Source organism: Fistularia commersonii, chromosome 10 (assembly GCF_037954325.1).
Source record: "Fistularia commersonii isolate RoL2024-O1a breed Wild chromosome 10, RoL_Fcom_v1.0, whole genome shotgun sequence".
Taxonomy (NCBI): Eukaryota; Metazoa; Chordata; class Actinopteri; order Syngnathiformes; family Fistulariidae; genus Fistularia; species Fistularia commersonii.
In genome coordinates, this window is record NC_141293.1 from 16,827,288 (window position 1) to 16,840,787 (window position 13,500).

Here is a 13,500-nt window from a genome sequence, read left to right on the forward strand (position 1 = left end):
TGATTTTCCTTTTGCCGTGTACCCACAGTACTTCATGCATGATTTTGAAAGAAGCACGTGAATTTGCTGGTTTTGAAAACAATGTAATGAAAAAAAGCATTGATTGGGGAATCTATTTTGTGAGGAAAGTCAACTGAATCAACTGAATTATACAAAATATAATAATTACTAACAAACTGTAAATTGAAGGAGCCAGGAGCGCCCTTACTCATTTGATGATGTTTACTTTTTCTAAGAAATTATGATTCAAAATCTTCTCATCCTGGATTTGTTTTTCTCATAAACATTTGAATACCGATTAAAAATCTCACAAAATATCGAAGTAGCAAATCAATTGAAACATGGTCCAGAAAAAGTGTAAAACCATGAATGAAATGGTTTAATACCAATTTCTTCTTACCAATATAAGAATACCAATTGACACATTCAATATATTATTATTATGATTATTATTATCATTATTATTGTTGTTGTTGTGGTTGTTGTTGCTGTTGTTTTTATTTTTATTATTATTATTATTATTATTATTATTATTATTGTTGTTGTACTTGTAGTAGTTTGGGGATTTTTTTGATTTGTTTGTTATACCAGAGAAATTAATGAATAATTTGTATTTCATGAGTGAACAGTTAGCTACAAACTAGCCATTAAAACATGAAGCAATGATTTTACATGTAGGACTGCAATGACACTGTCCAGTGTACCAATAATGAGTAACACGACTATCAGCGTTAGCATTATAAATCACTAAGCAGGAGTTAGAAATGTTCCTGGTTGTTGGCAAAGAGCGTGATCTGTGCTAACTGACCAAATAAGACATAGTTTGGATATGTGTGAAGACTAACTAATGGAGTAGTGGTCATGATGTGAATAGCAGTGGTGGGTTGTGTTTTTAAAAGCACCATTAATCTGACTTTCCGCTTTATTGCCCGTCAGGCAAATATTGTTCATGATGGTCGTCCACCTCCATGGTTAATGCTGCGCGTGGTTATCCTGCAGAAAGCTGAAGGCCAAAAATTGCTTTTTGTGGTAGTTGAGTGCATCTGCTGCTCTTTCTGGATACGTGTCTCTAAGCCACCATCCTGACTGAGGTCGATGGGACAACCTGTTGCGAAACCAAATCGGCCTAAAAAAAATTGAAGTACTTTTTTTGATCATTCTTACTGTTTTTTGTTCCACTTAGCTCCAAATTATTTGATTTTTAAAAGCATCCTCTCTAGTCAAGATAAGCCATTCATACAAGAAAAGACAGGCAATTAACCAATGTAGGCCTTGGTGAAATGATTTTAGTCCATTGTTTTTTGATAGTTCCTTTTTGATTAGTTTTAGAATAGTATGGGAAACCAAAAATGATAATGAAAACAAAGAGTGAGTCGTGTTAAAAGTTTAGGCAAGCGCTTAAACCTTGGCTCGTGTGAAAATAACCCCAAATGGGCCTTTTTAATGAATTTAACATTTTATTTCATATCTGTAAATCACCTTGCAATCACTCATCTGTGTTTTGTGACCCGTCACTCTTGGAACCCTTCTTTTCATTTATTTTCTCACACCAGCCCTCCCAGGGATCTCTTTTTTTTTTTTTTCCCAGCCCATTCTGAACGGCAGTTTGCCATCAATAAATTGAACTCATGAGATTGTCTGAGGGCAGTCCAAGGTCAATTTTAAGATAAGGGTAGCATCAAGGTTTGGGCCCCTGATGTCCTGCCCCTCTGCTTTTGCTCCCTCTTCTGGGAAATTTATAGCATGTAGTCACAGTGTTTAGCAACCTCGACCTCCCATTTAGATTCACCTAGAAATGCCCTCCTCTCAGCAACAACCCACCCATCTTTTTATGGCCGGGTGTGAATTATGCAGAATATGTAGTTAGAAACTATTGGTATTGCATCCTCTGCCTGGCAGGAAAGGATTTTTACAGCAAACCTGGATAATTTTTGAGTGCAACACAAAATTTTGTTAGCGCTTGAAGAAGCTGCTAGTGAAAAGGTAAATCTACCGTTTCCTTGTTCCCCCATAATGCATGTACTCATAGGGGAGTCTTTCTCTTGGGTTCTGTCAAAAGGTACATAATTCCAAGCCACGGACGGTGACTGGAAGTGATGTTTTCTTCCTTTTGTATCTCCAGTTGCAGGGTTTCCCCACCCTGCCGCTGGAGCAGCAGTGACCTACAGGGGCACCCATTTACGGGGTCGGGGTCGGGCTCCGTGCATCGCATTCCGCACATCCCCGCCACCTCCAACCTTCCCAGTGTACGGAGCGTAAGTAACCTTACTCTCAACGCACAGACTTATTTTTTTCTTGTCCATTTTTAAATGGTTGACAGTGTTTGATAAGTCCCCAAGGCATCTCTGTAACATTTAGATCGGCAGGCACATTTAATCTAGGATTAATCTTTTCATATCCAAGGGCACGTAACAAAAAGCGAACATATTTAACTACACAAAAAAACAAATGGGGAAAAAAATTATGTTGTACTAGGTTAGTTTTACATTCTGTCTAATGAGAGTGAAACGAAATTTAAAATCACACAAGCATTTGTTTGTTTTTTTTGGCACTTTTTCTGATCACGGACCACAATGTCTCCGTTCAGCACAGGATACTCACAGCTTTCCATCTTACCATCCTCCTCTGTTTTTCTACATCACAGCACGATGTACCAAGATGGATTCTACGGCACAGAAATCTATGTAAGTATGCACTGAAAATAATAAAAGATTAGCGTATTTTCCGCACTATAAGGCGCATTGGATTATAAGGCGCACCTTCAGTGAATGGCCTGTTTTTTGAAACAGTTTTCGCATTATAGGGCGCACCGCATTATAAGGCGCATAGAATAGAAACTATTGCTTGCAACAGTCCGTCATGGTGAAGACAACTCACAAAATCGTACTGGTTGGTCTGCGTTCCCATCCTCACCTGAGGTCACAAGCAGTGGATAGTAAACTGTAAGAACCAGCTCACGTATTCAAGCTAGCTTGTCTCCTTGGGGATAGAAGCTCAGTGCCTCTGCTCCTCTGCATTGAAAGCCTGACAAGAGTGGCTCAGACTTCTGGTCAGAATGCCACCTGGACGTCTCCCTTGTAAAGGAGGTCCCAGGGAAGATCCAGGACACACTGGAGGAACTTCGGTTTCTGTGTCAGAACCCTTACGCATTACAAACCGAAATGTACGTACTCCTACTCGGGGAGGGAAATGACAAGGACATGGGGAGAAAATGCAAACTCTGAACAGAAAGGCCCCCTTTTGGAACTGAACCAGGGATGGAGGAAGAACTGACCACTCTGCCACTGTGTAGCCCTCTAATGTATAATTGACAAAGTAATGTTTCCAATTAGCTATCCTTCACTTCTTGGATGAAATCAGAAACCCTGCAAGCTGGAGAAAAACATGATCTCCAGTTCTCCCAGCCTCTCTACAAAGTCAATCTGGCTTTCAGTTTGCTCGACCAAGTATGACTTTCTGGCTACGGCATGGAAAGAGTTCATTGACTTCCCCAAAGCTATGTACCTCCTCCCCTTCCCCACTTTCTAACCCCCTACATGCTATGTCCTTGCACACCGTGAGAGGTCTCAGCTGGGATATCCCTTGTTGCGGGTCTAAATGGCGCCGGCTCCTCCCTTCCATCCTAAGAGGAGATAAGAGGAGCAGCTGTAGATGAAGGGTTTGGTTGTCCCGCTCGAACCGTTCATGCAGGCGGCGTCACAACAACGGCCAGTCCTGCTCTGTTGGTAGAGGAGGCTATGGATCTGTTGTGTAGGACTAGGTGTTGATATCCCTTGATGAAAGCATGACTAAGGCACCGATGAGACTCTGTGGGGTTTCAAGTGAGCTATGGCCTCCTTCGGGTTATAAATTGAGCGCCCTCCTTCATGGATGCTTCGCTGATTGGCCCACGACATCTCCAGAGGGTTCAGCAGTGAATCCCAGCATCCCCAGGTTCACTCCCTCGATGCCATCCTGAAGGCCCACGTTGGATCTCTTCTCTTCAACCACAGCCATTGGCTCCCATTTTCAGCAGGCCTGGACAAGTCCTTGACTGCCTGTCTGTGGGCACGTCCCTTTACTCCCATCTCCGTGAGTATCCTAGATGTTGACGTGGCTATGAAACCTCTGCAGCCTACTTCCACTGGACGAACCTTCGCTTTCCAGCCTTGTCGCTGAGCATCTGCGACAAGTTCAGCATATCTCAGCTTCTTCCATTCATAGGCCTCCTCCACTGCACCCTCCCAGGCCACCGTGAGCTCTATGATGTAGGCGAGCCTGAGTGACGATGACCACAGAACGAGGTCCGGTCGCAGGTTGGTGGATGCTATCTCAGCCTGGAAGCAAAGTTTCTTGTCCAGGTCTGCCAGCAGCTTTCAGTCCCGTGCACTGCCCAGTTGCCCTAGGTCAGTTCTCATGAGATAATGCAGAGAGCACCACGCCATTGCAATTTGACGTTGGTCCAAACTTCGTCCCTTTGAATTGGGTAGCTCTTTTCTTCACCCCACAACCACCTGCAGAGGCAAGAATATGAAAGTTTCCCCTCGCTTTCACTCTGAGAATCTAAACTCAAGATGCTGGAGCACGATGATATAAGACTTGATAAGAGACTTGCACTGCATATTTTTAATTAAAAATTCGTTGTCTGCCATTGGATGAACCATGAGCGCCAAGGGAGCTGCGTCTTGCTCAACAACACTTCGACACAATAAGAGGAGCCGGGACTCGAACCAGGAACGTTCGGTTCCAGAGACGATCGCTCTGCCTCCAGCGTGCTTTGACTTATATTGGTTTTTCACCCATTGGTCAGACCCTTGGTGGTTTGAAGCCATTCGTTTTGGCGCTGATAATGCACATTTTCAGAGGGCACGAATGTCTTCCGCAGTGGGTCCCAAACTACGGCCTTCGGGCCGGATACGGCCCACCTCCACATTTCGCCCGGCCCCTGAACAAAACCAGAGATGCATTATGATTTTTTTTTGATTTTGGCCACGTCATCGTGACTTGTACATGCATAGAACGTAACATTCTATTCCACCCTTCTGCAAGCTGTTCCTTATCTGAAACCCCTCCCTCAAACAAAAACAAAAAAAAATCATGGACACACCCCTGTCAAATAACATGGAATAATGGCGAAAAGATTAGGTAAGAGAAAAATAGATTGAGAATGCAGGGTATTTAACCTGCAGTGGACGAATGATAATTTTTTTTGTTCAATTCAAAGAAAAGGCTGTTTGTCTCATCTGTCAAGAAATGAAACAAAGATATTATTCATTAATAATTTTATTATTTATTTTTTGATTTTTTTTTTTTTTTTTTTTCCCCCATCAAGTTCCCAGAAAGGTTAATTTTCGGTTATGTGTGACTTTCTGGAAAACAATAACTGTTTAAGTTTAGTCACCTCTGCGCTCGTCACACTTTTTGTTACCAACTGGCGCGAACCTCCGTCAGAGAAGGGAAAAGTTATTTGGCCCTCACAGGAAAAAGTTTGGGGACCCCTGGTTTTGAGTCAGCACAAGGAAGCAGCTGTGAGGCCGGGCTTCACACTGATGCAGGTGTTTTCAGTTTGTTCCTCTCCTAAGACAAAATAAGGTCCCCTGAGTTCATTTCAGAGATTGAATCGCATCTTTGGAGATTCATTTTAAAAGTACAATGAATTGAAAAGTTTGCAGTTTATATCAATTCTATATAATAATCAATTCATTTTGGTTGCTCTTTTGCGGTATTGTATCAATATTTTCTGATTTCCACTTTTACATTACATCAAATTACATTACATTTATGTTACATTTACATTTAAGCACATTATTTTCAGTGATCAACATTTTTTCTGAATATTCATCTGACTGCACAGATATTTGTGTGTATTTTTTATTATTTATTTTTAAGAAATATGTTGCTGTAGTACTCATAACAATGCCAACAGTGCCAAAAACATGAGCTGACATACCTTTGTTTGGTTGCTGGTTTCCGTGACTGCATAAGCAGTACTTATTCATCATTCACTCATTTGCAACAAAACTGTCATTCATTTTAGAATCTGAAAGATTTTGGGCGACACAAAACTATCCCAGGGATTATAAGGATGAGAAAAAGCCCTCCTTCTTTTTGGATATGAACCTTTTTCGGTAACACAAATAATTCAGGAATAATAATATCATTTAATAATGATATAATACAGAATACAGGACTTGAGTACAAGATTTAACTGACATATTAAGATAACATTTTCATATTTTGAGTGTATAAGCGCTTTATTTTTTCAAAATGAAACGAACAAATGTTAGTACGAGTGTAAAATCATCCAAATTTTCCAGCAGTATCCGCCAATCATTCTCCAGTGTCGAAAACAGGTCACCTGCAAACAAATAGGTGGATAACTGTTGTATGCATATACAAATACACAGTATATACTTATATATATATTCAACCACCATGTATGATGATTGTACAAGGATACAAAAGGCAACCTTGGCACAGCAACATGACAAATGTGCTGCATTGCTGTTCTTAGAGTTTGACAATGTGATTTATTGGTCTTGGTTGTTGTAATCAGCCGAGTCCCGAGGCATGGCTTTCCTACGGGAAGTCATCTGTCCCGAGTGTTATGATTTACTATCCCCGTGAGTTTTCCTTACTGGAATTCAGTTGGCCCTCTGACCCAATATATTGTGCGTCCGCAGCGGGCAACTCTACGTCTGCCTTTGAGTTTAAAAGCGAATTGAAACATAAATTATTAATAGCCACCCATCTGCTATCTGGCCGCAGACAGGCAACGTACTTTGACGCAACTAATTGAAAAACAGCGGGAGAACGACTTCATTTTTTAACAAGAGTTATAGCAGCGCTCCACTATTAGTTTCCTTATTTCTTACCGAATCCTGACATCCTTTCCTGAATGGTGACGGCATCCTCCTGCTATATTTGTGATCCACAGCTTGTGGGAAGTGGGGAAAAGAAGGGATTTTCAATAATCAAGCCTCTTAAATATTAAAATAAGGTTTAATTTCGGTGAGTAGCGTCTATCCGCTTCTGGTGTGACCCCCCCCTGCCCAAATCTACTAGAAACCCAACATATCTGACAGCAACCTCTGGTGTCTAAAGGAGAAGCTGTATGTGTTCTGATGATGTAACATTTTTCTTGGGCATTTTTCTGTGAATTTGATCAAAAATTCCCTATCTTTACTGATTTGACTTGATTATTCTTTTTTTTTTTTCCCACAGGGAGGATATGCAGCTTATAGATTTTCCCATCCTGCTGCTGCTTATAGTGACAGGTGAGGATTCCCTTGTGTTTTTTTTTTTTTTTTTTTTTTTTTTAAGTTTCTCAACTCATTAGATCTACTATATTACATATAGATATATAAATCATCAAAAAACATTGCCCTCCTTGTAGTGCTTAATTGATTAGAAAAGTTTTGTAGGACTCTTTTCATCTAGTAATCCGTACATTTATCTATCTGTCAACTGACATAAGTCCAAATCCCGAGTTAATATGAAGTTATAGCAAAGATAGGCTCATTGCGTATGGATTTAAATGAATGATAAAACTTTAATGGAAACATCAATAATATAGATTTTTTTTCAGTGAAGTTTCACCCAGGAATGTTCAGTTTGGTGAATCAATATGTTAATTAAAATGAATCTAATATGTTAGTATTGTGAATAATATCTAAGATAAGAATATAAAGAAAAATATCAAAAGATTAGAACTAAAAACATACATTATCCAAAAAAAAAAAAATTGTGAATTTTCAGAAATGATTGAATTTCATAAGAGTATTTTTTTTACATGAACAATTAAACATTTGAGGAAAAGTCAGATGACCAACAACCAGCAGGAGTCACCAGCAAATGCTCTTTGGCTTCCCACAAGCACAAACTTCAAATTTCAAACATACCAACAACTGATTCCTGCTTCCATCCTCTTGTCCGATCTTATCTGATCAATCGACTCTGCACATAGAATAATATAGAGTTTAGAGTTCACCTAACCCGATTTAGAGCATTAGAAAATGAGAATAACATTTGCAAAAAGCCAAACTTCGGATCGTGCTTTTGCTGAAATTGAGGCAGAGGACGCAGAGTAGCGTAGCGACGCGGATGGGCAGGTTTCTTAAGAGGACGACAATGTTGCATATGAACTAGAACAGTCGCTCCCAACCTTTTTTGTACCAGGGACCAGTTTATGCAGGAAAATGTTTCCGTGTACCGGTTCGAGGCGCGGGAGTTCCAATCACCAAAACAGTATTTAATCCGAATACAACGATTACACTTTGCATTAGGCAATTACAATATGAGCCGTGGCAGTAAGGCGAAGGCGGAAACGATGGTTTTTCAAAATAAGATCCGGAAGGTCTAATGAAAAAAATATCTTTTGTACCAAGAATGATTTCCAGGTGAGATCAAGACGTGACGATTGTCACTAAAAAGGTCATCATTGGTTTGACAAACTTCGAGGAAGAAATATGCATCCGGATGCATGTGTCGGTTTTTATCTTCTGGCTGGAGTGTGCAGATCCACTGATAATATCTGGGACCGGTTGATGGACGGAAAAATTTTCCGAGCAACATTGAGACCTGTTGCAAAATATCAAGAGACATCAGACATGATAAAGGAGATACTCGATCAAAATTGGACAGGCTGTGTTGCAAAAATTAGCAATTTATGGGATCTATAGGTTTACACAGACAAACCTGCAAGTAGCATCCCTGTGAAGAATCAAGGAATAAAATGTAGTCCTTAATCCGACTGCTGGACTGCGGGGTTACAATTCCACATTTTTACCAGTCGAACCTTGAACTCCCCTTGGTTGTCACAATGGAAAAGTAATTAAAATACATAAAAAATAAGTGAAAAACAGCTCCACTCTCTTCAAAATTCACTTTTACAAACACTGCGAAAAGACAGAAAGTAGTGTCAGATATTTATATCCACTTGTCAAAAAGATGTAGGTATGTCCTCAGGAACTCACATTTGGCCCAATAATTATCTCATACTATAATAAAAATATAGGACAACCTGTACAAGCTAACTGTCACTTACATTCACCAGTAACTGACCGGGAGATGGCAAGTAGCTGTACTTTACAACATCCGAGATGTGACAGTGATGCTGTCTATCCATTTCCACCGAGTGTAGAAAATAAGTAGCAACAAATGTTCCTTGCGGAGCCTGGAAATTCCCTTGTCAAGGCGCAGATTGAGTGATGGAAATGGTTGCTCGGACACCAAGTCGCCGCAGCCTCGGTCAGATAGCTGCAGAGATCACATAGCTAGCTAATATCAGGTTACTTCAAATCTTCCACCCTACTCATATTTATTCCCTGGAACCTCATCTAATTTACACGTTTGTATTTTGTCTCACTGCGTTCAACCTCCCTATCCCTTTACCAGGACACACACTCATCTGTCTTTGCTCCCTCTGGTTCCTCTTCTCACTACTAGCTCAGTGTCATCTGCAAATATTATAGTCCGTGGAGACTCTTGTCTAACCTCGTCTGTCAACCTGCCCATCATCGTAGCAAATAAGAAGTGGCTTCCTGATGCAATCCCACCTCCAACTTGAGCTACTCTGTCACACCTACAATAGTCTTCACCACTTACACATCATACATGTCCTGCACCCTTCTAACATACCTTGCTGTCTTTCCAAATTTCTTCATATAGTGCCACAGTTCCTCTAACAACCTGTCATATGCTTTTTAAATATGTATAACGACACAAAGCAGCTCCTGCTGACCTTCTCCGTTCTCCTCTATGAACATTTTCAAAGCAAATTCTCAATCTGGTGTACTTTTTCTTGGCATCAAAACATACCACTGTTCGCAAATGCTAATTTCTGCCCCTAGCCCAACTTCCACCAGCACATTTGAGGCAATTTTCCCAGTTTTTCCAATTAATGTGCTGCATGTTTTTGGACTGTGGGAGGAAACAGGAGAACCCGGAGGAAACCCACGCAGACACGGGGAGAACACGCAAACTCCACATAGGAAGGACCCCTAAACTCGAAACATTGAAAAGACGGGGTGTGAGCACAGCATGAAGCTTTGGTAAACACGAATGGAGCATAAGAAAGCTATCTAGCAATGACTATGCAATCGCCGCTGCAATCTCTCTTATTCTCCCTCTGTGCTCATTATCATTTCATTCCCCCAAATCAAGACGGCATGAAACCAAGCATATTTCACCAACCTTATAACTTCCAATTTTGAACCAGGTTGTGTAATGTAGGAAGCCCAGGATGACGAGTGGGGAAATAATTGATTGTAAAAGATACTTTAAAGCTTAGGTGTCAAACTCTGGCTCGTGGGCCAAATTTGGCCCGCACTGTAATTATATTTGGCCCACAAAGCCATACCAAATGACTATTACAGCAGGCCCGCCGGGATAGTCTACAGTACATGTATCACTAATTCTAAAAATCCCAGAATTTTCTGCCGGTGTTTTGGCACGAGAATCACAACAGGACCCATAAACACCCTCTCCTCTGTGTACAGTAGTCATAGAGACCTTATGCTAATACTGGCGCCCTGCTATTTAGGCAGAAAACAGGATTTGCATGTGTGCAATAAGTTATATATTGTATAGTAGTTCCATATTTAGTTTTTAAGCAAAATTTGTTTGGGTCCATATGAAAAGGTTAATTGTAATATCTGGAGGAAGACTTTTTTCAATAAAAATCAATGTTGGCCCGTGACTTGGTCCCAGTTTTGAATTTTGTCCCACTGTGTGTTTGAGTTTGACACCCCTGCCTTAAAGAGTCAACTGAAGGGAGCATACATGTCTTGCTCTCCTTGTCAATAACTGATCAGAGACCATGCTCTTTTTGTTTCTCGCTATACAGCTATGGCAGAGTGTATGCAACCGGAGATCCTTACCACCACACAATTGGGCCAACCACCATATACAGTGTGGGTACCATGGTAAGTCTGAAAAAGAGAAAAGAAGAATATGCAAGGTTCATTGTACAAATAGTTTTCCAAATGCATTTAATTCATAATATTGTAAACATTGAGTTTCAGTGGGAACAATGTTATTGTAGATGCAGACTGAAGATGGTTAAGATCTGATTGTGGCTCCTATGGTGCTGTTTCTGTTTCTTGTAAAAGTGAATTCTCCATTTTTATCACTAGAGGAACAGTTATCTAAATTCTCTGTGTAGTTCCTCTAGTAATTTTTTTAATACTTGTTACGGGTTGCCGATTTCTGCTTGGCTAGTGTGGAAAAATGAGCAAAAGATTTGTTTGAATATTGTTTGGAGCAGTGTTCCCAAAAGTACGGATACGGCCTGCCTCCACATTTTGCCCGCAAATAAATAATGATACAAATATAATCATAATCAAATATACTGGGATAAAATCCGTTCTACAACCATTCTGATAGTGAAATGTGTTATGTTGGTATCAGTTGGGTTTCATAGCCTGTTTCCTTTCTGGTGAATTTGATAATCGAGAGCTGCAAACAGTTGCGTCTACAAGACAATTAATGTGCCTTGGTCTTTTTTTCTGCGAAAAACTCAAAAAGGGTTACTTGGTTATTATTTATTTCATAAATAGTGTTATTTATTTCATTAATAATATTATTATTTATTTTCTGATTTTTTTTTTTTTCCTGTCAAGATCCCAAAAAGGGTTCATTTTTGGTGATGTGAGGCTTTCTGGGAAAACAATACATTTTTACGTTTAGACGCCTCTGTGATCGTCACACTTTTTGTTACAAACTGGCCCGGCCCCACGTCAGAGAAGGGAAAAGTTATTTGGCCCTCGCAGGAAAAAATTGGAGAATAAAATCAACAGGGAAATAATCTTTCATCTCAATTCATGACCATTCACTGATTCTGAATGTCACCTTCCTCTCATCGTGAATGTCTTAAAAGTTCCTTGTATCTTATCGTCTCCCTGTTCGTCTTTCCCGTAACCGTTCCAGTAAATACAAAAGGAAGAGCTGTATCAAGTCTTGATGGACATCTCAGACAAAAAGACGAAGAATGGAGAACTAACGTCGCGAAAGCAAGACAAGACAACCTTGAGAAGACGTCCTTCTACAGACGCTTGAGGGGAAAAATAGCAGTGGTTTTTAACTGACCACATGCATGACGAGACGGAAAATGCCAAGTTTCCACTTGGAACCACCTTTTTGCCAGGTAGAGAACAACAGCAACCGCAACAATAAGACAGAGAAAATAACAAAACATTTTATTTTCTATACTTTTGTGATTTTCAACTGTTAAAAAAAAACAACATATGTTTAATACAGTATATATGTACAAATCAATTTTTATGCTTTTTTTTTGTGGGAGGAGCTGCTTTCAATCTCCCTCTGTGGCACGCAACTCCTGTCGCTATAGCAACGGAAATATAAGAGGCGGTCTAAGAAGATAAGGAGTGGTCTTTCCATGCTTTACTTCCTGCAGGTGGAGCGCCGTCTAGATTTTATGTTTTTATTTTCCCAGTGCCAATATTCCTTTCTCAGCGTTACCGCATTTAACTGTTGGCAACTCGACTCCCCGCGCCGCCCCTGGCTATTATTTTGTGATGTCACTTCCTCCACGGTGCAACCTCGTCCTCAAAACTTCAAACTTTGCCGCTATCAGGGGGAGCGAGGGGCGAGCAACAGCAAGATTTTACAAAACCAACCCTTCCTCTTGCAACAGGAAGAATGACAGAGGACTATTTAGTGGAAAAGGACACATCCAGTCAGCAACACTCAGTCATCATCCCTGTAACATCTTTAATTGTTTTGTTTTTTCACTAAAGCTGCACTTGGAGCTGGAATGAATTTGACTCAGCCCTCCTACAGGACTGTCTCAGAAAATTAGAATATTGTGATAAAGTGCTTTGATACAATTAAAAAAACAAAAATTATCTTTTCATGATATTCTAATATTTTGAGAAAGGATTTTGGAGTTTTCTTAAGATGTAAGCTTATAATCGGCAATATTAAAATAATGAAAGGCTTGCAATATTTCAGTTGATTTGTAATGAATCCAGAATGTATGACATTTTTGTTTTTGTAATTGCATTAACCCTTGTGCGATCTTAACGTTATGTTTATTCCCCTTGTCCTACGGGTCAAAAATGACCCATAAGACAATCTATGTACCCTAGCGGTGTACAGCCCTCATGGAAACATAAAGTATCACTTTTTCTAATTATGGGGTCTCTTTAGGAAAAGTCATAAAATTTCAAGTTGGAAAAAAATAGGTTAAGGTGTTTTTTTTCTACAGCCAAACGTGGTAGTGGGTCACTTTTGACCCGCAAGACAACACAAGGGTTAAAGAAGACTTTATCACAATATTCTAATTTTCTAATTTTCCGTATTATCAGATTGAAACTTTATTGAATTTTCCTTTGACTTTAACCAAAGTATGATTTTCCCCGATTGTGTTTGCGGTCTCGGATCAAGCAGCAGTGACAGGCAGCAACGACAGCTCGGCCCCCAGATGTGTATTGACGTGACCCAGATTTCATTCTCCTTCCGAGCAGCTTGTGCCGATACGAAAGGCCAGTGCATCAGAGT

General features: G+C 40.1%; 1 protein-coding gene across 2 annotated transcripts in view; it reads left to right on the plus strand.

Annotated features, from left to right (window-relative positions):
* The window catches only part of LOC147230629 (RNA binding protein fox-1 homolog 3-like), a 70,130-nt gene extending 57,192 nt beyond the window's left edge, over positions 1–12,938 (plus strand). For both annotated transcript variants that reach the window (XM_086154071.1, XM_086154072.1), the window contains 5 exons: positions 2,123–2,255; positions 2,645–2,684; positions 7,204–7,256; positions 10,826–10,904; positions 11,908–12,938. In XM_086154071.1, coding sequence (XP_086010197.1) covers positions 2,123–2,255; positions 2,645–2,684; positions 7,204–7,256; positions 10,826–10,904; positions 11,908–11,910 — 308 coding nt within the window. In that variant the 3' untranslated portion in view covers positions 11,911–12,938. The remainder of the gene's footprint in view (positions 1–2,122; positions 2,256–2,644; positions 2,685–7,203; positions 7,257–10,825; positions 10,905–11,907) is intronic.
* Positions 12,939–13,500: the final 562 nt, after the last annotated feature.